Consider the following 26,570-nt stretch of genomic DNA (forward strand, 5'->3'; position numbering starts at 1 on the left):
TGAATACTTTTCTTCAGTATTTACTCAGGAACAGGGCATTGTCGTCGATGTGAATACTGAGTCACAAATAAGTAGAATGGATGGCTTTGAGGTATGTAGAGAAGAGGTGTTGGAAATCCTGGAAAAGGTGAAAATAGATAAGTCCCCTGGGCCTGATGGCATTTATCCTAGGATTCTCTGGGAAGCAAGGGAGGAGATTGCAGAGCCATTGGCCTTGATTTTTATGTCCTCTTTGTCTACAGGAGTAGTGCCAGAAGATTGGAGGATAGCAAATGTGGTTCCCTTGTTCAAAAAGGGGAGTAGGGATAACCCTAGTAACTATAGGCCGGTGAGTCTCACTTCTGTTGTGGGCAAAGTCTTAGAGAGAATTGTAAGGGATAGGATTTATGCACATCTGGATAGGAATAATGTGATCAAGGATAGTCAGCATGGTTTTGTGAAGGGCAGGTCGTGCCTCACAAACCTTATTGAATTCTTTGAAAAGGTGACGAAGGAGGTTGATGAGGGGAAAGCGGTAGATGTGGTATATATGGATTTTAGTAAGGCGTTTGATAAGGTTCCCCATGGTAGGCTACTGCAGAAAATACGGAGATATGGCATTGAGGGTGAGTTGGTGGTTTGGATTAGGAATTGGCTGGATGGAAGAAGACAGAGGGTAGTAGTTGATGGCAAAGTTTCTTCATGGAGTGCCGTCACTAGCGGTGTTCCGCAAGGATCTGTTTTGGGACCATTGCTGTTTGTCATTTTTATAAATGACCTGGAAGAGGGGTTAGAAGGTTGGGTGAGCAAGTTTGCGGATGATACGAAAGTCGGAGGAGTTGTTGACAGTGAGGAAGGATGTGGCAGGTTACAGCAGGATATAGAGAAGCTGCAGAGCTGGGCAGAAAGGTGGCAAATGGAATTCAATGTAGCTAAGTGTGAGGTGATTCACTTTGGGAAGAATAACAAAAAGATGGGGTACTGGGCTAATGGTCGGATACTTGGTAGTGTGGATGAGCAGAGGGATCTTGGTGTCCATGTACTCAGATCTCTGAAAGTTGCCACCCAGGTAAATAGTGCGGTGAGGAAGGCATATGGCGTACTGGCTTTTATTGGTAGAGGAATTGAGTTCCGGAGTCCTGAGGTCATGATGCAGTTGTATAAGACTCTGGTGCGGCCGCATCTGGAATATTGTGTGCAGTTTTGGTCGCCATACTATAGGAAGGATGTGGAGGCACTGGAACGGGTGCAGAGGAGGTTTACCAGGATGTTGCCTGGTATGGAAGGAAGATCGTATGAGGAAAGACTGAGACACTTGGGGCTGTTTTCATTAGAGAAAAGAAGGTTTAGGGGTGACTTGATTGAGGTGTACAAGATGATTAGGGGGTTAGATAGGGTTGACAGTGTGAACCTTTTCCCGCGTATGGAGTCGGGTATTACTAGGGGGCATAGCTTTAAATTAAGGGGGGGTAGATATAGGACTGAAGTTAGGGGTAGGTTCTTCACTCAGCGAGTCGTAAGTTCATGGAATGCCCTGCCAGTAGCAGTGGTGGACTCTCCCTCTTTATGGGCATTTAAGCGGGCATTGGATAGGTATATGGAGGATAGTGGGTTAGTATAGGTTAGGTGGGCTTGGATCGGCGCAACATCGAGGGCCAAAGGGCCTGTACTGTGCTGTATTCTTCTATGTTCTATACTCCTACTGCTTTTATACTCTAAGGATTCACTCGATCTATCCTGTCTATACCTGACATATGCTTTCTTTTTCTTAATCAAACCCTCCAATGTCTTTAGTCATCAAGCATTCTCTATAGCTACCAGGGTTTCCTTTTCACCCTAACAGGAATATACTGTCTCTGGACTCTCATTACCTCATTTCTGAGGGCTTCCCATATTCCCTTATCAAAAATGCTACTCCCCCCTCCTCTCTCTTGCCTCCCTTTCTATGCTTCCTGTAGCATTTGTATCCTGGAACATTAACATTGTTATGAAATAGGCCAGACTCCTCAAAACATTGTTGAGCAGGCAATCCAGACCATAGCTTTACAATTTGTTTCAGTAAGTGTACAGTGAAAATTACCTGGAATAAGTTCACTAGGTTGACTGCTAGGTTTTAAAAACAGCTAGAAATTTATTCACAAAATTACACAATGAAACATAAAGATCCCCTACAGAACTCAGTCTATCCAAACTAGACTTTATTATGCTGTTCCTAATATACACAACAGTCCCAATAAACAAACTGTACAAATGGAACACATGCTTACAGGTTGAAGTTAGAATGGTAGAAGGAGAGGGAGATAGGGTTTTGTAATCTGTTTCCACACAGCTGAACTCCTCACTGGTTCTGGACTGAACTGCTCAGCTGGAGAGCTGACCACTCCCCTTTCATTATACAGGTCACTTCTAAAACATGACCACTTGGCTTGAAGTCTCATCTGTTTACATATAAACAAAATGCCTCTCAATATCCTTTTTAGTCTTTGTACCAAACTAGTCCAGTCGGAACCAGGAGCGGTTTACGACCCCTCTGAGAAAGGCCAGCTTTGTGACACCATCCCTGAGCCATGTTTCTGTAATTGCTATGATATCCCAGCCCCATGTTCCTAACCATGCCCTGAGTTCATCTGCCTTTCCTGTTTGGCCTCTTGCATTGAAATAAATGCGGTTTTTAATTTATCAGTTCTACCTTTTTGTTCTCTGCTTTGTCCCTGCCTGTCCTGACTGTCTGTCTGTCTATCTGTCTGTCTGTCTGTCTGTTTGTTTGGCTCGATTCTTTTCTCAACTGTACCTGTCTCAGATTGATCTCTTTTGTCACTATCTCCCTGGGTCCCAGCATCCCACCCCCACCCACCTTACTAGTTTAAATCCTCCTGAGAAGCTCTAGCAATTCTCCCTACCAGTATGATAGTCTCCTTCCAATTCAGGTGCAATCTTTCCTTCTTGTATAGGTTATTTCAACCCCACAAGAAATTCCAATGACTCAAAAATGCGAATCCTTCTCCCATACACCAGCTCCTCAGCCACGCATTCATTTGCTCTATCTTCCTATTCTACTCTCCCTCACTCGCAGTACTGGGAGTAATCCAAATATTACTACTCTTGAGGATCTCCTTTTTAAATTCCTGCTTAACTCTCTCTACATTTTCATCCTTTTCCCTTCTTATGTTGTTGGTTCCAATGTGTACAATGACCTCTTGCTGTGCCCTTTCCCCCTTCGGAACATTCTGCACCCTTTCCGAGACATCCTTGACTGCTCTTCCGGAAATTTCCAAAGTTCACATCCACCGGGTCTCCTTTGTTTAACTTGGTCATTTACCTCCCTTGATGAAGCCATGCTGACTCTGCTCGGTTACCATGCATTTTCAAATACTCCACAATTTCATCCTTAAAAGTGGACTGTAATATCTTATCAAAGACTGTCAGGCTAACTAGTATATTATCTTTTGCCTCCCTTCCTTCTTAAATAGGGGTGTTACATTTGCCATTTTCCAGTCCTCTGGGACCTCCCCTGACTCCAGTGATTCCTGAAAGATCACTATCAATGCCTCTGTAATCTCCTCAAAAGTTCAGAACTCTAGGGTGTATTCCATCAGCTCCAAATGATTTAACCAGCTTCAGACCTTTCTATTTCTCCAGCACTTTCTCCTTGGTGATTTTCTGTACACTCCCCTCTGACCACTAACTTCTCTTGAAGTTCTAGTATGCTGCTGTAATCTTCACTTTGAAAACTGATGCAAAGTGTCAATTCATTTCCTCCAGCATTTCTTTGTTCAATGTAACTACTTCTCCAGCCTCATTTTCCAGCTGTCAAAGTGTCTGCTTTTGCCTCTCTTACATTTTATAACATATATCTTTTAAAAAAAACTCTTGCAACCTTCTCTTTGTATTGTTAGATAACTTACCCTTGTATTTTCATCTTCTCCATTATTACTTTTTAGTTATTCTTTGCTGGTTCTTAAAGGCTTCCAAATCCTCTGGCTCCCCACTATTCTTCAGCAAATGCATGCTTTTTCTTTTGCTTTTACGCTGTCCCTGACTTCCTTTGTCAGCCATGGTTGAACAAAGAACAGCACAGGAATAGGCCCTTTGCCTTTCCAAACCTGCACTGCCACGTTCTGCCCTTCAATACTAAAACTGTGTTCGCTTACAGGATCCATATCCCTCTATTCCCTTCCATTCATCTATTTGTCCAGGTGCTTCTTGAATGCTGCTATTGTGTCTGCTTCCACCACCATCTGTGGCAACCCATTCCAGGCACTCACCACTCTTCGTGTGGGAAAACATGTGTCGAACATTTCTTTTAAACTTCACCCCCCCACCCCCACCCTGGGTTTCATTCTCTCTTAGTATGTTTCTTTTCCTCTGGGATGAATTTCTGCCATATCTCCCGAATGACCTCCAGAAACTCCTGTCATTACTGCTCCAACTTCCCTGTTAGACTTCCCTTCCAAACAACTCTAACAAGCTCATCCCTCATGTCTTTGTAACACCTATACTCCATGCACCATTGCATCTGATTCCAGCTTCTCCTACAAGGTGAATTGTATCATGTTATGGTCACTGTCCCCTAGGGGTTCCATTTACTTGAAGCTCCCTATCAAGTCTGCCTCATTACATGTCACCAAATCCAGAAATGCCTGTTCCCAGTCGTGTCAACCAGAAGCTACTACAATATACCACCACAGACATTCCACAAATTCCTTTTCTTGGAATCCACTACCAAGCTGATTTTTCCCAGTCCTCCATGATTATCGTAGTAGTGCCTTTCTTAAATGCATTTCGATCTTGTGATTTTTTTGATTTGCCAAATCCTGACTACTGCTAAGAGGTCTGTACAAAACTTCCATCAAGGTCTTTTTTTCTTTTTTTTTTAAACCTTTTTTGTGGTTCCTCCACTCTAGCCACTCAGATTCTGTGCCTTCCAACTTGATATCACTCTTGCTATTGATTTGATTTAATTTCATTCCTTACTAACAAGGCAACACTAATCCCTCATCCTATATGCTTGTCCTTTCGATAGGATACATATCTTTTGGATCTTTTTTTTCCCAGCCTGATCCCCTTGCAAAGACATCTCCCTGATACCCGCATCACACCTGCTACAAGCTCATTTACCTTGTTTCATGTGCTGTGTGCATTTAAGTACAACGCCTTCAGTCCTGCATTGACTGCCCCTTTCTCCTAGCTGTCCCCCTATCTGCTGTGCCCGAAGTTAGATTCCTGACCCTTTCCATACTCTCTGTCCTATTACTTTAACTTCTGAGCATCCCATCAAACATTTTTTTTCCATAACTTCCATTCAACTTAACACCACCCTCACTATTTAGTTTAAAGCTCTCTTAATGTATGCTCACCTTGCATTTGTCTTCCTAACTGCCAACGGAACCTGCATGTCAACCTTAAGACAATCCTGAACTAGGACTCCCAAGTTTCTTTGTGCTTCAGATTTCTGAAGGCGTTCCCCATTTAGAAGATAGTCTCTGCCTCTTCTTCCTACCAAAGTGCGTAACCTCACACTACCACATTATATTCCATCTGCCACTTCTTTACTCACTCTTCTCGCCTGTCCAAGTCCTTCGATAGACTTTGAATTTGAGTATACTAAGTGGTTCTTGGTACCTCAGCATGAGTCACTAACATCAAAGAAGCCAGTAAAAGATTCCATTATAAATTTAAAAGGCACCCAATGGTTTAACAATGATTAAAACCCACATCAGGATTAACTTTGCTCTCAGAGTCATAGAAGTGTACAGCATGGAAACAGACCCTTTGGTCCAACCCATCCATGCCAGCCAGATATTCCAACCCAATCTCGTCCCACCTGCCAGCACCTGGCCCATATCCCTCCAAATCCATCCTATTCATATACCCATCCAAATACCTCTTAAATGTTGCAATTGTACCAGTATTCACCATTTCCTCTGGTAGCTCATTCCATACACTGTGAAAAAGTTACCCCTTAGGTCTCTCTTATATCTTTCCCTTCTCACCTTAAACCTATGCCCTCTAGTTCTGGACTTTCCGACCCCAGGGAAAATACTTTGTTTATTTACCCTATCCATGCTCCTCATGATTTTGTTAACCTGCAGTGTTTTATGTCTTCTAATAGTTTGAGTCAATTCTGAAAAAAGGAAATAGAGAAAGGAGTAGTCTAATCGTCCTTCTTGCCGATGCTACCAATCAGCGTAATTATGGCTGATATTTTACCTCATGCCACCTTTTTCCACTGACCCATAGTACCCAAAATTATAGTTTAAAGCCCTATCCACAGCCTTATTTAAGCAATTCATACAGACTCTGGTTCCAACATGATTCAGGTGGGGCCCAATCCATCAGAACAGCTTCCTCCTTCCTCTGTACTGGTGCCAATGTCCCATTTAATTTGAAACATTTTTTTAAAGAGTAGAATTTTTTTTTTCGAGAATAGAATCCCTGCAGTGTGGAAACAGGCTCTTCGGCCCAACAAGTCCACACCAATCCTCCGAAGAATAACCCACCCAGACCCATTCCCCTATCTTTTATATTTACCCCTGACTAATGCTCCTAACTTACCATCACTGAACACGATGGGCAATTTCCCATGGCCAATTCATCTAACCTGCACATTTTTAATTTGTGGGAGGAAACTGGAGCACCCGGAGGAAACCCACACAGACACTGGGAGAATGTGCAAACTCAACACATAGTCACCTGAGGCTGGAATCGAACACTGGTCCCTGGCACTGTGAGGCAGCAGTGTTAACCACTGAGCCACCGTGTCACCCTCTTTGTGCTACACCTTTTTTGACTCACGTGTTCACCTTTTTAATCCTATTGACCCTGTGCCAATTTGCTCATGGCTCAGGAAAAAGAGATCGTTTTCTTTTGGTTCTGCTGTTGCATTTAGCTCCTAGCTGTTCATATTCCCTCAGCAGAATGTTTTTCCTCTTTTTCTCCCTATATTGCTGGTACCTATATGGATCATGACAACTGGATCTTCCCTTCCCACTCCAAGTTCCTGTGCAGCCCAGATGAGACATCCTGAACCTGGAATTTAGGCAGGATTTGGGATTCTCTCTATCCCGGCCACAGAACAGTGTGGCCCTTACTATACTATCCCTAATTGCAATTGCATTTCTTCCTCCACCAACTTACCCCCCCCCCCCCCCCCCCCCCCCCACCCCCAAACCTTACCGGAATGGCTCTCGATACTATAGTGCTGTGGTCAGTTTGCTCATCCACTCTACAGCCCCCACTCTCATTTACACAGACCAAAAATCTCAAACCTGTTAGACAAGCTCAAGGACTGCGCTTCTTCAGCAGTACCCACTGAATCCGTGTACCTGCCTTGCTTGTATTCACACCTACCTGTTCCTGACCGCTGATCAAACTTAGGATAGTTAATCTAATGGTGGTTCAGTGGTTAGTGCTGTGAGGCAGCAATGCCAGGGACCCAGGTTCGATTCCAGCCTCAGGTGACTGTCTGTGTGGAGTTTGAACATTCTCCCTGTGTCTGTGTGGGTTTCCTCCAGGTGCTCTGGTTTCCTCCCACAGTCCAAAGATGTGCAGTTTAGGTGAATTGGCCATGCTAAAAAAAAATTGCCCAGAGTGTTCATGGATGTGGAGGTTAGGTGCATTAGTCAGGGGTAAAATGTAGAGTAATAGGGTAAGGGAATAGGTTTGGGTGGGATACTCTTTGGAGGGTTGGTGTGGACTTGTTTGGCGAAGGGCCTGTTTCCACACTGTAGGGATTCTATGATAAAGTGTATGACTACCTCCTGAAAGACAGCTTCCAGCCAACTCACTCTGTACTTGATATGTCATTGAGTTCAAAGTTCAAACCCAGCTCATCAACTCTGAGCCAGAGTTTCTCAAGCAACCATTGGTCACTACAAGCCATAATGGGGTTCATTACCTCTCCCATGACAGTCACAGCACATCACTTGGTCAGGCATCTCTATTTCATTCATTTAATTCTTAATTTGATTGATTTAAAAAATTTGTACTGCTATCTTCAACCTGAAAGTAACCTGTAATAGATGCTATTAATTTGACTATCACAAACCAATGAACTTGTGGTTTACCTGTGATGTGATTCTTTTGTTTTGGGCCCCTGATCCTGGGTCCCAATTTTTCCTATTTTTGGAAAAAAAATACTTCCTGACTATAAGTTACAAAATGCCAGCAAATAGTGCCTCGTTTCCCTCTGCACCAAATTCCCACATTGCCCCCAAATCGCCTGAACCTTGGACTCATTTGATTGGTGTATCGCTCTGGATGTGATCTCTCCACTCCTTCCTGACCGTGTGTGCACTTAAGCACCCCATCCTTAAATGGAGCTGCCTACCACTGAGACAAAGACCCATATGTGCAGAGATTGAAATGTCTAAGACCTTTAATGATCTTGGCAAGGTGGAGGTGGTAAAAATGTTTCCTCTTGAGGGTGAGTACAGAAATAGGAGCCATGTTTTAAAATCTGTGGTCAGCCTTTTTAGGAATTAAATGAGCAGGTTTTTTTATTCGTTTTTGAGGGTTGTGACCTTGCATCTCTCAGGCCAAGAAGGCAGTAGAGATAGCAGTCCTCAATGTTTTCAACACTAAAGTCGATAGTCTTGATAGGCAGAAAAATGAAAGATTATCAAGTGTAAGTGGGAATATGGAATTCAAAATGCAAACCGATCAGCCATAATGTTATTGGATGGTGGTGCATGCTGAAGGAACCAAATGACTGACTTCTGTCCCTATTTTGTATGACTGAGTTTTCATCATTCTCTGGAGTAAAGAATACCATAAATTTTCAGTCATTGTGACTTTGAAAATATTTCTCCTTGTCTCAAACCTAAATAGTTGACCCCCTTGTTCTTGTTTCCTCACTCAACTGAAATATTCTACTACTGAGTCAGAGTCATAGAGCACAGAAACAGACCTTTCGGTCCAACTAGTCCACGCCAAACAAGTTTCTCAAACTGAACTAATCCCACTTGCCTGTGTTTGCCCTATATTCCCCTAAATCTTTCCTATTCCTGTACCTATCCAAAAGTCTTTTAAATGTTGTAACTGGACCTGGATCTACCAACTTCTCTGGCAGTTCATTCCACACATGAGCTACTCTATACGTGTGAAAATGTTCCTTTTTAAATATTTCTCTTCTAAACTTGCCCTCTGGTTTGAATTTCCTCATCCTAGATAAAAGATCTTTGCTATTCACTTACCTGCCATGCCCTTCTTGACTAAGGTCACCCCTCAACCTCCTACACTCCAGTGAAAAAGTAATTGCAGCCTATCCAGCCTTTCCTTGTAACTCCAAGCCTCCAATCCCAACATCACCTTGATAAATCTTTCTGAGCCCTCGCCAGGTTAATAATATCCTTCCTATAAACAAGACGACCAGAACTGCATACAGTACTCCAAACGTGGCCTCACCAACATCTTTTGCAAACTCAACATGATGTCCCAACTCCTATATATGATCTGAGCAATGAAAGCAAGCGTATTAAATGCCACTTTAACTACCTTGTCTACCTATGACGTAACTTCCAAAGAATTATGTACCTGACCTGCCTCGTCTGTCTGTTTGACAACACTACCCAGGGACTGACCACTAACTGTACAAGTCCTGCCCTGGTCCATTTTACGAAAATGCAACACCTCTCACTTATCCAAATTAAACTCCATCTGCCACTCCTCAGGCTATTGGCCCAATTGATCAAGATCCCTTTTGTAATCTAGATAACGTTCTTCACTGTCAACTATACCATCAATTTTACTGATGGAAATTATACAGATATTCAAAATTGTAAGGAGTCTGTACAAATATAAGGGGAAGAACTGTTCGCAATGATGAAATGACCAAGAACCAAAGGTCACATGAGAAAATACTATTTTATTTGTGAATGATTAGGATCTGGGATACACTACCTAATAGTCTGGAGTCCGATTCAATCATTGCTTTGCTTTGAAAAAAAAATTGGATAATTATGTGAAGATTTAAAAAAAATCACAAGGCTATGTGGATAAGGCACTGGCACAACAAACTTAATGGTTTCCTTCTGTGCTATACATTCTGATTATACCTCCTCTCTCAAGCCCGTAAAACAGTACTATTCACTTAATGTTAGTGTTATTATACTAATCATATTTGAAAGTTGCTTTTAAATTTTGCACAACTTAACTATGTCCTTTGACATTCTCAACTTGTACCAATTTTATGTAGGAATACCATGGTTATGGGATATTAGGGGTGCTTTTCTGGATTAATGTTTCTCTAGCATGGGCTTTCTCCTGCAGCCAATGTACATAGAAGAAGCATGGTGCATGATTACTTTGGAATTTGGGTAGATAGAAAGCACCAGAGCAAATTTCACTTGCACATTACCATTAGGAAAAGCTCCGTGCCCCATGGTGTAAACATGGAAAATTTAATAACTAATTTAAAGAATAAGAAAGCACCATGAATTTACAAATTTTTGCAAATGACTTTATGCTGCTCAATTTTCATCTGGAAGTCTTAAATATAAGATACAGTAACACATAGCAACTAATTGCAAGAGCTGTGCACCTGTTGAAATTTCAAACTTTCCCAATCTCTTGCCGTTCACAATTTTGTATGAGCAAAATATGTGATCGTTAGTTAATTTAGGGTAGAAACTTGAATTGGGATTTTGTAAGGTGGTAGTCTTAATTCATGCTTCTCTTTTTCCACAAACCCTCACCCTTTCCTGGCTCCTTTCAAGGTGATGACTCATGCTGAGGTAGTAAGAGCAGCTTTACACTTCTGCTTTGTACTAAGTTTCACAGGATACGTTTGCCAAGATAACAGGGTCAGTGAGTTTACTGAGTTTGATGGAAAAGCCTTTTATAAGTAACATTCCGGGAGTCCCACCTAGCCAGTGGATCATTGGGAGATTCAGGAGCCCACAGCCATCAACCTTTGCACGATGTTTGTGGTCCAACACTCTCTCTGAATCAAACTGTTCCAGATTATGAAAAAGTCGCTGTTTAGACAGCCTACTTTCCCACACCCCACTTTTTTTGTTTTACAAAGTGAGATAAGAGTTTGTCTCGTGATATAAAAATTGAAGTAGCAAACACAGCCTCAATCGAAATGTTAAATGCCATTTTGAATATCATGCCAACAATTTTTTGTCTTTGAAAGCAGTGCACTAAAACTCTGTTAGACCTGTTTTTTTCTTGGTTGTCATAGAATGAATAATCATTTGTGCCTTTACAAAATAAATGACATTAAAACTTCTGGATCTAAAGATTATTTCAATAGAGCTGCTTGACTCACTTTGTGTTTTTCCTGCTAATAAGTACCTACACAAAAGATACTGTCAAATGTGTTCCAATTAATAACATTCTCCAGATAAGCAGATTGAAAGATTAATATTTCCTGCATGCTATGGATCTATTTAAAATAAAATAGTACCAATTTAATACCCACCCTGTTTGTGACCTTCAACTTTAATATTGTTTGGTGCTCAGTACATAAAAGAAACCATATATCAATCTGTTCAAAATCATTAAAGAGAAACCCAGTTGACATTTCCAACAGTCCTGAAACAAAGATTTCTCCTCCTGCCTCATTTGCTGCATAGATGCTGTCTGAATTATTGGGTATCCCAGCATTTTCTGTTTCTATTTTAGATTTCCAGCATCTGCAGTATCTTACTTTTCCATCATTTCTGACCGTCCTTGGTTATGGACAAATTCTTCAGAGTTTAAGATAGTTTTGAGTGACTCTTGGGTGCTGTGATGGTATGTAATTAGATTCCTCTAACTTTTCCTGCAAGTGTAAGCAGTTTAAGGGTTTAAAAAAAAAATCTTCTGTTATGGAATATTTTAAACACTTCAGAGTTTGGACATCATTTTGAAATGTTAAAACTGGGCAAATTCAAATAGTTGAACATTAATTTGTTAAATGATATCAGATTGTTACAACTATCGTTTGCAAATAAGGTGTGGCGGGTGAGAAGAAATTGACTGCTTCTCATTCCTAAATACCAGGCAGCATTTTTTATTTGGTACTGAACCTATCTTTTACTTAAATTCTGTGTCCTATGTATTCTACCCCACTACCTACCTGGCGAAGGTCTGTGCTTCGAAAGTTTGTACTTTCAAATAAACCTGTTGGACTATAACCTGGTGTCATGTGATTTTTGTTTTACAAACGTGGAGGCATGGTGAAAATATTAAAATTTCCCTCCATTTGCTGTTGCTGTTCATACTTTTGGATTTGGCACTTACGCTTTTTTTTAAACATCCAACCATTTGTTCTTTTTGAATAAACACATTCTTAACAGAAGCTCAGTGTCATGGACACTGTCGTATCTGTGTGGATTAATGATGGTACTCTCTATAAATCCAAGTGTCTACAGTGATTTATGGTGGGTGCTGAAGTTTTAGATTGATTTTGAACCATTCGAGTATGCACAAATTCTTCTTAACTGGCTGCAGCTGTATTCTCACGGCAACCAATCCAATCTGGTCCTGATATGTTATTGTTCAGAAATGATCATTGACAACAATTGGGCATGGGAAGTATTGCTTAGGCTTGTTCAGGCTTCCTAATTGCCACTCTGACTAAGACTAGCTAAGTGAGCAAACAATGAGAAATGAATCTAAGATAATGATCTTTGATTCCGCATCATACAGTTTGGTACACCTAATCCACAAATTATGTGGAGAGTTTCTTAAATTCAGTAATCCTGTTATTAAGCTGAATAAATCCCTAATACTGTTGCCAAACTATTAGGTCATGTGTTTTACTACTATTGTATGTATAAAAATTTAGTTGAACCTATAATGACCGTGAAAACCATTATGTAAGACTTGTACCCGCTAATCTCTCTCAATCTGAACTTGATCTAATTTGGGGTCTGTTCAATTAAATGTCAATGTGTAATACAGTGACATGGATGGTCTTTGAAGGTCTTGTGGGTGATGTCTCCACTACTGGGCCAGAAAGCCCAGGTCTGTTCCCACCCGCCCCAGCCACATTTTGTAACATGTCTGAGCAGGTTGATGAGAACCTTTTTTTTGTAAACTATTCGGAGCAGTACAGAGCAAGGGAGTGGCTGAAGAATTGAAATGAAGAAAGGAGGATGTAACATTCTGAGAATAGTTGCTGATCACAATGGTGGTTAAGTAGATCAGTGTTAATTCAGTCTTCGAAAGATGGTGTCGCTGGACTGAATGGCTAGTTATTCTTGCCATATGTATTGCATTTTCTGCAGAGTCTAGCGGAGTAATCCAAATAAGGGCCACCTAGACAGGAAAAAAAGAACCAACTATTTGGACAATTCCTACAGCATTCTGGATGAGATGTAGAGAATTTGCTGGATCTGAGAACCACAAAAACTGACCTTTTTTACATTATGCAGAGGTCTGTCGTGGTTTTACTGAATGCCATCTCTTCCCAAGTGGATTTCAGGGAGGCCTAAATAAGTGACATGTTGTGGCAGTTCATATCCCACTACCATGCCAAAAATTCAGAGTAGATATAAAATTTTATTAATTATTATTTTATTAGGCTTTTAATCATTTTTAAAATATATTGTTTAATCTTGAAACTTAACATTCAAAGCTACATGATCTTGTGTTAAGTCTACATTTTTCCACCTGCCTTTGATTTTTATTTGAATAAGGGCAGAAGCTTGCTGGGCCTATTTGCCAATTTAGTATGGTGGCTTGTATATGGTATCTCTGCTCATAGGGCTGAGCCATCAGGCATTGGAGCAGAAGTAGGCCATTCTGCCCATCAAGTCGAATGCACCATTCGATTAGCTAATGGCTGATCTGATAATCTTCAACTCCACTTTGCCTTTTTCTTCACAACCCTTGATTACCTGACTGAGACAGATTTTTAATCTAGCAGTTTTGAATATATTTAAAGGCCCAGTGTTGAGAACCCTCTGTGGTGAAGAATCCCAGATTCAGTACCCTTTTTTATTTTGAAAGATAAAATACTTCCTCTTCTCTGTCTTCAGAGTACAACCCCTGAATCTGAGATTGTCCTCCAGTCGTATACTCTCCCAAAAAAAAATAACATTTCCATATCTCTCCAGTCAAGACCTGTGGAAGGACCCCAAGAATTTTGTATGCTTCAATGCGATTGCTTCTCATTCTTCAATACAATGAGTCCAGGTACAATCTATATATCTTTCTTTAAGTAAGAAGACTAAAACTGTACAAAGGATTCCACCCGTGGCCTGCCAATGCCGATGTAGTTTCAGCAAAGTTTCTCTACTTTTATACTCCATTCTGTTTTGAAATAAAGTACAGCATTTCATTTGCCTTCCTCATTACCACGTGAATTTGTCATTCATTGACAAGAACTCCCAAAGCCATTGTTTTTGTAGTCTTTCTCAATTTAAATAATAATCACATATTGTTCCTGACATAGTCCATAACCTCACTTTCCCATGTTCTGTTCTATTCCATCCCACTTGGTTATCCTGTCTCTATCCCTGTACAGATCCTGTCACCCTCGCCATTTGTCTCCCAACCTGTTTTTGTGTCATCTGCAAACTTGGCCATTGTACATTAATGACTTGGATGAAGATAATTAATGTAGATAGTAAATAATTGTGGCCCCAGTACCGAGACCTGTAGCACTCTACCAGTTACCGGTTGCTATTCTGAAAAATTTTCCCCTTTTATTCTAAGTCTCTATCTATTAGTTAGTCAATCTTCTGTCCATGCTAATATACTATCTCAAATACCACAGGCTTGTATCTTAATAAGCGACCTAATATGTGGTACCTTTTATCAAACATCTTCTGAAAATGCAATTATATTACATTCACTGCTTACACTTTATCTATCATGCCAGTAAATTTGTTAGCTGTGATTTGCCTTTCATGAATCCTGCTGACTCTGCTTGATCATACTGAGTACTTCTAAATATTCTACTAGTACATCCTTTTTATAATACACTACCTAACATTTTCCCAATAACATACATTGAGCTAACTATCTGCAGTTATCCATTTTTGTCTTCCCTTTTTGAAGAAAGGTATTATTGTGGTAGTTTTCCAATCCTCTGGGACCTTTCCAACATTTAAGGATTCCCGGAAGATTACTGCCAGTGCATCCACTATCTCTGTAGCAATTTCCTTTAATATCCTGGGATGCGTCCTATCAAGTCCAGGAACTTATTGTCTTTTTAGTCCCATTAGTTTCCCTCGCATTTTTCTCTGAAAGTTATTGTATTTATTTCCTCTCCACATTTTTTGCCCTTGATTATTTTATCTTAGTAATTTTGGAATGCTCTGTGTCTTTTACTGCGAATTTTGATGCAAGTATTTATTCAACACCTCTGACATTTCCTAATTTCCCTATTTTATTATTTCAGCAGCCTCACTCTCTAAGGGGCCCATGTTAACTTTGGCTTTTTAAAATTTTTTTTATACATTTTAAAGAAGCTCTTGCTGTCTGTCCTAATTACTGGCAAGTTTCTCCTCAAATTTACTTTTTAACTTTTTTTTTGATTTTTAAAACTTTCCCAAACTTCTGTCTTACAATTTGGCAAAGTCTCATGGTGTGCTTTTGTTTCTTTCAATGTGATACAATCCTTTTAACTTTGAGTTAACCATGGTTGCCTTATCCCCCTTCCTAGAATCCTCCTTTCTTGATGGGATATATATTTGTTATGAGCAGCTAACTGTTTTCTTTAGCATCTACCATTGTTCTTCATCTTTGCTTGTAAACTCCTTTCCCAATCCACTCCAGCCAGCTCTGCCCTCATTCCTTTCTAAGTACCTTCTTTTGAGGTCAGCACAATTGTCCCATGTTGACCCAAGTTCCTCCCCCTCAATTTGAATGCTAAATTTTACTGCAGTAGTCATTTTTGCTTTACCTGAGACCATCTTTTTACTGACATTATTTGTTAAACCTGGCTTATTACACATCATCAGATCCAAAATAGCTTGATCTCTGGTTGGATGCACAAAATATTGATGTAGGAAACTGTCCCAAATATACCCTGAGTTCTTCCTCCGGGCTTCCTCTGTTAATCTGACTATCCCAATCTACATAAAGATTCAAGTCACCCATGATCAATGTGCTTCCTTCATCACCTGCTCTCATTGTCATCTGAATTATGGTGGGGCAGAGAATATAACTATTGCTGCGGGGGTCTACAGACTACTACTACCAGAGTATCTTTCCCTTTTTTTTATATCTGGCCTTCACCCAAGTGGCTTCTATATCTTCTAACCCTTTATTTTAGCGATTTATATTTACTCCATCCCATACCAATATGCTTCCCTTTCAGCCAGTCCTTTTAGAAATGTCATGTGCCCCTGAATATTTAGTTCCTAGCTTTGATCTATGTTTCTGTAATGGCTGTACGACCATAGAAATTGACACACACACAACACACATATTTGAAAAAAGCAGACACCCAGTAAGCATCCTGTTGTACACATGATGGGCTGAATGGACCCCTTTTGCACTAGGGACAATAATGAGAGGCTGTAACAACATTAAAGACTGGCTTAACCAGAACGTCCAACTATGAGTTTATCCACTGTGGTCATCAGAAGTTAAACCTAACGTGTGCCCTGTAGATAGTAAAGAAGTAGGGAGATGTCAGGAGGACAATTAAGCTGGAAGGATTTCTTATCCTCTGACTTGCTGTTGTAGCCACAGTATTTATATAGCTGGTCAAGTTCAGCTTCTGGTCAATGGTAACCTCAAGAAAGGAAAATTAGGACAGTTCTTTTACACTTTAATGGCAAGGTCCTGGGGAGTGATGCTGAACAAAGAGACCTTGGAGTACAGGTTCATAGTTCCTTGAAAGTGGAGTTGCAGCTAGATAGGATAGTGAAAAAAGTGTTTGGTCAGCTTGCTTTTATTGGTCAGTACATTGTGTAGAGGAGTTGGAAGGGCATGTTGAGGCTGTACAGGACATTGGTTAGGGCACTTTTTGGAATATTGCATGCAATTCTGGTCTTCCTGCTTTGGAAGGACATTGTGAAATGTGAAAGGGTTCAGAAAAGATTTACAGGGATGTTACCAGGGTTGGAGGTTTTGAGCCATAGGGAGAGGCTGAATAGGCTGGGGCTGTTTTCCCTGGAGCGTCAGCGGCTGAGTGGATGACTTTTTAAAGAGGTTATAAAATTGAGGGGTATGAGAAAGGTAAATAGACAAGGTCTTTTTCCTAAGGTGGTGAAGTCCAAAACTAGAGGGCATAGGTTTAAGGTGAGAGGGGAAAGATTGAAGATGGACCTGAGGGGATACTTTTTTATGCAGAGTGGTGCGTGTGTGGAATGATTTGCCAGAGGAAGTGGTGGATGCTAGTACAATTACAACATTTAAAAGGCATCTGGATGGGTTTATGAATAGGAAAGAATTAGAGAGATACTGGCAAATGGGACTACGTTTATTTAGGATATCTGGTCAGCATGGACGAGTTGCACTGAAGGGTATGTATCCAAGCTGTACATCTCTGACTCTAATTGATGGAAATGCCATTGAAAGTCAAAGGAATCTGGTTAGATTCTGTTAGAGATGGTTGTTACCTGACAGTGTATGAATTTCCACTTGTCAGCCAAAGCCTGAATATGGCTCAATTCATAATGCATGAGAGCATGGGCTGATTCACTGTCTGAGGTCCTGAACAATGTATGATTGTCAACAGCTACTGGTAAACCTGAACTAGACCCTAACCTTATTCAAATAGCAGGGCCCAAATGGGATGACAAAGGTAACTATCAAAAATTACACAAAGAGCTAACTTAATTAAATGTTTATTCAATGAATGAATAGAACTGAATATGACCCAAAGGACACATTGAAAGCAGTGGAAAAAGCTTGCATTTTGTCATCAGAGGTTACTTTACAGCCTTTGAAATGTCTGATGTAATATACATTCTTTCCTCTGAAGTCATTATAGCAATATTCAGGTGCAATACACTTTTGAAGCATGCCACTTAGTATTACTGTTTGATCCTTTCTTATGTATTATGAGCTGCCAGAGGAAGTGGTGGAGGCTGGAATAATTGAAACATTTAAAAGGCATTTGGATGGGTATATGAGTAGGAAGGGTTTGGAGGGATATGGCCGGGTGCTGGCAGGTGGGACTAGATTGGATTGGGATATCTGGTCGGCATGGACAGGTTGGACCGAAGGGTCTGTTTCCATGCCGTACATCTCTATGACTCTATATTAATCTTTTCATAGCCTGACTGAAAGAGATCACCAAATTAATGCTGAGGTGCAGGTGCACATCTGTATCTGCATTCCAAGCAGAATAGACTTCAGATCAAAATTAGTGGCTTCTTCCACAACGTATGCCTGAGCTTTAATGAATCCACTTTCAGAAATTAAAACTGTAGGGTTCCAGAATGCACCACAGAATCTGATTTTAACAGTGACTGTTGCTGCAGCAGCAATGTCATTCCTAGTTGGGATATCACTCAAAATTGCTTCTTTGTTGCAGGGTGGAGAACAAATCCTGGTCACCAAATGGTTTTGAAGATGGAAACTCCCATCCTTTCAAAGTCGACGCGCAGTCACAGCCACAAGTATGTTCTGAAATCCATGCATGGTAACGTTATGATTGCAAATATGGATACCACTGTGATTATATAACAGAACCTGCCTGAAGCAAAGCCTAGGAATTAGTGTCTAACTATTCCCACTTGGCTGCTGAAAGTGCAACTGAAGCCCTGTTTGCAAGTATGGACAGGGTTTTAATTACCATGTCAGAGTGGGAGCAGTTCCATCGAAAAGTTAATAAAGCACCTTTGGAACCTCTTAGTGCGTGTGGAGAGAAGAGGAAACGCTTAAATAATACAATCTTAGAATCAAGCAAATTTCAAACATAAGGAAATTGGAATATTCTTTGCAAAGTGCACCTTGAAAGCTAATCAAAGTACATTTGTGACCAGCTGCCTCTGAAACCTGTTTGAAAAGATTTGTTGTTACTTTCTCCAAATTAATCATGTCCAGACACTGTTTTAACAAAGCTCTCTTTGCAAGGGAGCTTCACAATGCCACCTACAATATAAAAATGTGGTGCTGGAAAAGCACAGCCGGTCAGGCAGCATCTGCGGAGCAGGAGAGTTGACGTTTCGGGTGTAAGCCCTTCATCAGGAAGAGGTTATGCTCGAAACGTTGACTCTCTCGCTCCTCTGATGCTGCCTGACCAGCTGTGCTTTTCCAGCACCACACTCTTCGACTCTGATCTCCAGTATCTGCTGTCGTCACTTTCTCCTACAATGTAAAAATGTCAAGCACCTCTCAGTAATTGTGCGTATGCGTGCACAGCACTCCACCCAGGGTTTTGTGGTGTTGTGGTAGTATCCCTACCTGGTGCACCAGGAGGTCTGGGTTCACCACTCATCTGCTCCAGAGTTGTGTAGTAACGTCTCCCAGCAAGTTGATTAGAAAATATCTGGAGTGTTCCACCTAGTAATTGCAATGGCCTTAAACACAGAATATAAATAATTGCCTTGCTGCCTTCGAGGTGACTGTATAATAACAGCAACCATGGAAAAATTACACTAATCTTATCTGCATTCTGTGTTCTAAGTGATCTGATTTTTCCACTCCGTGAAGTTGAATGAAATTGTCTTGGAGAAGACTCTCTGAACCCTGCCCAAAGAGACAATAGGATTTGGTGCAGGAAGATCAGGCTACCAATAGAATGTATACCCAGACTATAATGTGCATTGACTAACACTTCATTGACATAATAAAGCAGAGTAAGAGATGATTAAGATTTTCAAATGTTGAATGACTGGATAATTCCTCAGCAATAAAGTGAAAATACTGAACTACTATTCTTCGTATTTAGTTGCATGACAATTGTAGGCATGCAAAATATATATTGAAGCCCTGAATCACTGCTAGGAAAAGTTATTGAATAGAAAACTGCTAATAAATGAACACAGGAATATGTTTCTCGTACCATGGTGAATCAAGCCTTAAAACATTTCCTATTTATACCATATGTGAACATGATGTTGTTATATTAGACCATGAAGAATCTGGAGTATGTTGGACAGTTATAAACATTATGAAACAGGTGTGTAACTTTAACATTGTGAAACAGATGTAAGAAATCTACATTCATCAGTCACTCACTGAAATCGAACTGCTCTTAATATCTCAAAATAATCCATTAGACCAACCTTAAGTGCTGTCACCCATGTGCAAGATATTACTATCTGCAATCTTGTGCAAATTGATATCGAAAGGAATTTTGCCTCGATTCTTTGTCTTGTCTTTATAGTGTGCTCAGCCTGTTCATATATAATGAGCAGAAAGGAAAGTCTTAGGCTCATTACAAAAGGTAGCACACATTTCTAAGTGGTTTTCTTTTAACCCTTAAGTGTAAATTGAAACACTTTTTTTAAAAAATGTAATTATGTAGTCTCCAATTAAAAACGAGTTCTTCCTGTAAGCTCCAGACAATTCCCTCTCCCATGACACGTTTGTGATCCACTGTGAACACTGAGTTGAAAATCTTCGATAGTTCTGCAGAGTAGCCTTTCAGACTTTTCCAAGTTGTTGAAGTTAAACAGAGTGGTGGGGAATAAGCCAGCAGTTTGCAAAAAACAGAGTGAGTTGTGCAGCTAGGTTCCATTTAAATGGCACATTTGAAGTCTCTTTCCGTTTTAATTTAAACCTGGTTTTTCAGTTGTATTTTGAATACCTATTTCTGGACATGCATTGTGAGGGATAAAAGAGCGGCAAGAATATATCTCTAATGTCTATAACTTGGACAGGAGGGATGTGAAGTTCCCCAAATTACAGCAAATGAATCTCTACCAATGACTGTGTAGAATCAATTATGAAATACCTCATCACAAGTGAAGCAGCATGGATGGCATGGTGGCTCAATGGATAGTACTGCTGCTTCTCCGTGCCAGGGACCTGGGTTTGATTCCAACCTCAGGCAACTGGCTGTATGGAGTTTGTATGTTTTCCCTGTGTCTGTGTAGTTTTCCACCAGGTGCCTTGGTTCCCTCCCACAGTCCAAACATGTGCAAGTTAGGTGGATTGGCCACACTAAATGCAGGATTATGGGGATAGGCAAGGGGGCTGAGTCTGGGTGGGATGCTCTTCAGAGGGTCAGTGCAGACTTGATGGGCTGAATGGCCTCTTTCAGCACTGTAACAATTCTATGACAAGTGGTTATTGAAGCAGAGATCAGCTTTAATTTTGTCCAATTGATTTTTGATGTGCAGTTTGCCTGGTGCATCAGCACCAGTTGCCGTTTTTGAGGGAATTTTCTGAGTTGTTTGAGAGGCTGGGTACATATCTGGCTGGAGGTTATCTGGTTCTGTGCTGTCATGTAACTCGCATATCTGTTGCAACGATGATCTCAACAGGGTTCTGATATTCCAATAATGTTGCATTGTCAATACTGCATGGCAGAATGCTTTTTTTTTAAAGAATTGCTTCAAAATAGGTCTGCTAGCAATCAGCATTCAAATTCTCCACATAGCCTATGTTAGCAGGAATGGCATCTCATGGGTTCAAAATATCCTGCAATCAAAGACAACTTTGTCCTTGAAAGCCCACAAAAAAAAATCAGTGATTGGGTGGCAAGTGAAATAAATTGTCTCTGTCTGTGAGAAGGACATAATCTGAGGAGTTGTTACAGTCTCAGATTCTGACTCGCTCATGCTCACTCCTCCAACTCCTCCAATCGTGGGTTCCCTCTCTACCTGCCCCCAAACTTTCCCAAAGCCATTGACCCTCCAGAATTTCTTGACTTCACTGTGTGAAAAATATAGCCAGGGCTATAGAAGGTTAACCATTAAACCCTTTCACGCTAAAGCCCACATGCCACTAAGTTAAGTCTTGCTTCTAAAATGAATGATTGATTATTAAAGTAAATGTGAATCATGCCTTGCACCATGATCCAAAATAAGATCATAGAAACAAACTTGGCCTGGCTTCACGTGAGGTTACAGACAGCTAGGAAGTAAAATCTAATTTATACGGAGATAGTAACCAGTTGTTCCTGGGAACTGCACATGCATAAATCCTGGAATGCCTACAGAGGGGAACCCATGAAATTCAGAAATGATACATGCAGCGGCAGGATTTCCGTTTCTTGGGAATTTTTGTTTTTGCCATTACAAAGCAGCTCTCATTTTGTGGTGAAAACCCGGGTCTATGTGAATTAAACTGTTGATCAGATGGCTAGCTTAGCACTGTATACCATAGTTAATTTATACGCTTGCCTTGTTGCAGAATTGGACCATTGGAAGTCAGTATTCTTATGTTTGTCAGCATTCATCTTAAATTGAATTATCAAAGGAAAAGAAACATGAAATTGGTCAAAGAATGAAGAGCTCTAATTAATTGTAATTGATTAAGAATGCTGAAGATGTGAGGCTCATTCTTAAGGAGTTGTGGTTTTTGTGTGGATGTTGCTGACAGGGCCAGCATTTGTTGTCCATCTCTAATTGCCTCGAGCGGAATGGCTTGGTAGGCCATTTCAAAATGTAGTTGAAAGTCAACTATGTTACATGTGACTCCAGAACTACAGTAGCCCGGGTAGGGTAAGGTTGGCAGACTTCCTTCCCTAAAAGACATTAGTGAATCTGATTTAGCTTTTATGACAATGCATAATGGTTTCATTGTCTATATTACTGGGACAACTTTTCAGTTCTAGATCTCCTCATCAAATTCAATTGCGCCAGCTGCTTTTGTGGGATTTGGTCCAGGTCTTTTGAGCATTAATCTGGAACCAGATTACAAGCCCATGGTATTAGCACTGTACCACTGTTTCTCACTACTGTGTAATTAGAATTTCCATTTTTAAAATAGATTGTGGGAATCCTAAGTATTATTATGATCCTAACTCATGTTCTTACAACAAGTCAGATAACAACCTAACAAAAATAAGACAAAATAGATAAACTGAAACTATTTTCACCTAACACAAATGTAAAGGTTTTGAAATGCACAGGAAAATATAATCCAAAAATTACATCTGTAACAATACCCAAAAGGACCCCTTATATAATAATAACACCAGATGATAAAATAACTCCTTTTTTAACATCTCTCTCTCGAGGCTAATTTGACTGTGAATTCAACAACCAGTCTTGAAAATCTTTTTGGAGCTTTTATACACCAGAGATCAAATATTCTCAGCTTTAAATAACCTCTTCAGGAATTTATCCAAACACTTCTGGTCTCTATCCAAAGGTAATCTGTTTTCTATCTTCTCCCTTTTCCAGGAGCACTGATTCATATATCCACCTTCAATCAAGAAATTTTGCAGAACAGCCCCAAAGTGAAACGTTATAAAACATCCTGTTTCTCCTAAGCTTATAACAGTTCCAGAAATTTCTAACAGAAACTCAGTAGAGTTGTTTACCTTGCTGAATCGTAAACTCTTCTAATTTGCAGAAAACTCAAGTTGTTTTGAAAGAAAAGCACCGTAGTTCAGGAATACAGAGGAACCTCAATCATCAAGCGTTCTATTAAACAAACTTCGGATCATCCGAACAAGATCATTAAGGTCCTGATGCATGACTAACTATGTTATCCGGCATTCAATTAACCAAACGACATACTCCCCACCCGTGTCCTTTGGATATTCAAGGTTCCTCTGTTCTTGCATGTTAATCATTAAATCGTCAGATACACAAAAATCCTTATGTTACTAATTCAAACTTCAATCATCCAAACATCAATTGTATTAAATTATATATGAATAAAGTAACCTACAGCATGATACATAGCCAATAGCCAAACTTGGTATTAGATGTTATCCCTAACTCATTGATGGTATAGCAAATTTCACGCTTCAGCATCACTGAGCCTTCTTACCTGACCTACTGGGGACTCACCAGGTAGATTTGGGACAAGCAAATCAATTTATCAGTTGGGAGCAGTGAATTAGAATGGTTTTGGGAATGTAAAACAACTGCTTCTGTCCCAATCCACTGCCAAGTAAAATGATGACCCAATTTTACAATGAAGGGCAGGAATCCAAGAAAAAATGGCATGGAATCTAGATGTAGCTATTTCTAAAATCCGCATTTCGATTAATCAAATAATATTTCAGTTAAAACAGGTTTTCTTCCACTGATGAAGCCTCAAAGGTTTTACTCTGTCTGCCTGCACACCTTTTTTCTGTGTATTGAATGCACTTTTGGGATTTTTAAAAATATTTGGTTATAGACTGTGGGTGTCACCAATCTGGTCAGTGTTAAACTCCTCTTCAAGGTGGAGGTAGGCAACTTTTAAATATAACTGAGTGACTTATTAGGCCATTTCAGGCAATTGTTAAGAATCAATCACATTTTTGTGATTCTGAATTTACTTAGGCTAGACAGGATACAGACAACAAACTTCCTTTCCTGAAGGAGATTGAACCTGCTAGGTTTTCACAAAAACCTGAAGGTTCCATAGCTAACAATAGAATCATAGAGTCATTGAGATGTATAGCATGGAAACAGACCCTTCAGTCCAACTTGTCCATGCCGACCAGATATCCCAACCGAATCTTGTCCCACCTGCCAGCACCTGGCCCATATCCCTCCAAACCCTTCCTATTCATATATCCATCCAAATGTCTCTTAAATGTTGCAATTTTACCAGCCTCCACCACTTTCTTTGGCAGCTCATGCCATACACATACCACCCTCTACGTGAAAAACATTGCCCCTTAAGTCTCTTTTATATCTTCCCCTCTCACCCTAAACCTATGTCCTCTAGTTCTGGACTCCCCTACCCCAGGGAAAACACTTTGTCTATTTATCTTATCCATGCCCCTCATGATTTTATAAATCTCTATAAGGTCACCCCTCAGCCTCCGATGCTCCAGGGAAAACAGCCCCAGCCTGTTCAGCCTCTCCCTGTAGCTCAAATCCTCCAACCCTGGCAACATCCTTGTAAATCTTTTCTGAACCCTTTCAAGTTTCACAACATCTTTCCGATAGGAAGGAGACCAGAATTGTACGCAGTATTCCAACAGTGGCCTAACCAATGTCCTGTACAGCCGCAACATGACATCCCAACTCCTGTACTCAATACTCTGACCAATAAAGGAAAGCATACTGATCTTTTATTTCTGAAAACCAGATTTACTTAATGAGCTGAATTTAAATTCCCTAATAACTGTGGAATTTACATTCATGATTCTATATTATTTGGGAAGTCGCTTAACCATTGTGCTACCATGCCCTCATTGAAGCTACAGTGATGTATTTTTTTTAGTTTGCTGTTGTTTATGGTATCCAATGATAAGCTATGGTTTGATTTTTCTACTGTGTGTTTGGGCCACAGAATTGCAATTGCACTATCTAATTTTATTTGACTGCTGCTGGAAAGAAGCTGAACATTTTATGCAGCAGAGGTATCTACCATCATTGCTGAGCATGGTTCCCTATCAGTGCTCTATAAACAGTATTGCTTCCCATACAATTATCAGCTGCAATTATTGGTGTTTACACTTTTTCTAGACTTGCAGGATAAATTATCTTTCTGGGTAGAGTTAATACATGCTACTTTACATGTGTGGCACTTATACTAAAATTCCAGTGTCTTTAGAATTAACATTTGAATTTAGAGGTTGAAGGAACTCTTTGACTAAAATAACATGATAACAATTTCCAGTCAGCAAATGTTTGTATCTTAATGTACTTGTGTGGCATTCATTGAATGCTGTCCTTGTTCTATCCCTAAACCTAACGCTAAGTCTAACTTTAATGCAATTTATTTTAAATGTATTGACACTTGCATAAAGCAGACAAACGGTATATTTGGCTATTGTACGTGAAGTTTACTAATCAGGATTTCTACTTCGTACTGTTCAGAGTATATGTTGTATATTCTCACAACTATTTAAGTCATGAAATGGTCAGTAAATTCTGCCTAAGCATAATTACAAATATGATACATAAATGCTCTGCTTGAAAGCTATACGGGTCTCGGATACATAAATGGCTGTCAAAAATTTTAGTTTAATTTCCACATACATTGAGCTAAGATGTAGCAACTGAAATATTGAGCAGTGCAAGGAAGTTTCATAAAGTTAGTGTTTGACTACGGTTTAAACACTTTACCCTTTTTTTTCTAATATTGGAGGGAATCATTAACTCTAGTTTTCTGTAAAAGAAGTGTTGAGGGAAATACCACTTTTTCATTGAGTGATATTTTGGTCCCACTTAACTTTTCAGTGGTAACTGGATGATTTAACATAACGAGTAAATCTGGGCAATACAGCAGGCAGATCATAGGCCTTCCCACAGGAAAGAGATAGGAATCTTCCCCTGACAGAATGTTCCAACAGTAATGCCACACAGATTCCTACTGGTGAACATCGGAGAAATGTGCCTTAACAATGTCGTCTTTTTTTTTTAAAAAAAGATCTGCTTATTCCAGAGGTTAAAGTTTCTGTTTTTAATCTGTTAAGTTTGAACAAAATTATTTTCACGGTAAACTAAATTACTTTAAACACTACTTGGGTCATTTTAAGTATTTGATATCTGTCATTTACTGTATATCTGCCTGTTAATTCATCACAGGTGGAAAAAAATGTTTTAAGTTGAACCAATGCCTCCCTTCCTGAAGGAATGGGAGGTTTTCTTTAACATCCGTTAATTCACTCCTACTACTGTCCAGCTTTG

At 40.0% G+C, this 26,570-nt stretch overlaps 1 protein-coding gene across 1 annotated transcript in view; it reads left to right on the plus strand.

The window, feature by feature from the left end:
- Positions 1-26,570, plus strand: part of LOC122556562 (PDZ and LIM domain protein 4-like) — a 126,932-nt gene that overhangs the window by 74,927 nt on the left and 25,435 nt on the right. Inside the window, exon 3 of the mRNA XM_043703376.2 lies at positions 18,407-18,491. Coding sequence (XP_043559311.1) covers positions 18,407-18,491 — 85 coding nt within the window. The remainder of the gene's footprint in view (positions 1-18,406; positions 18,492-26,570) is intronic.

Source organism: Chiloscyllium plagiosum, unplaced genomic scaffold, assembly GCF_037043375.1.
Source record: "Chiloscyllium plagiosum isolate Xiang-an unplaced genomic scaffold, Cpla_swu_hap1 HiC_scaffold_16, whole genome shotgun sequence".
In the NCBI taxonomy this organism is placed as follows: Eukaryota; Metazoa; Chordata; class Chondrichthyes; order Orectolobiformes; family Hemiscylliidae; genus Chiloscyllium; species Chiloscyllium plagiosum.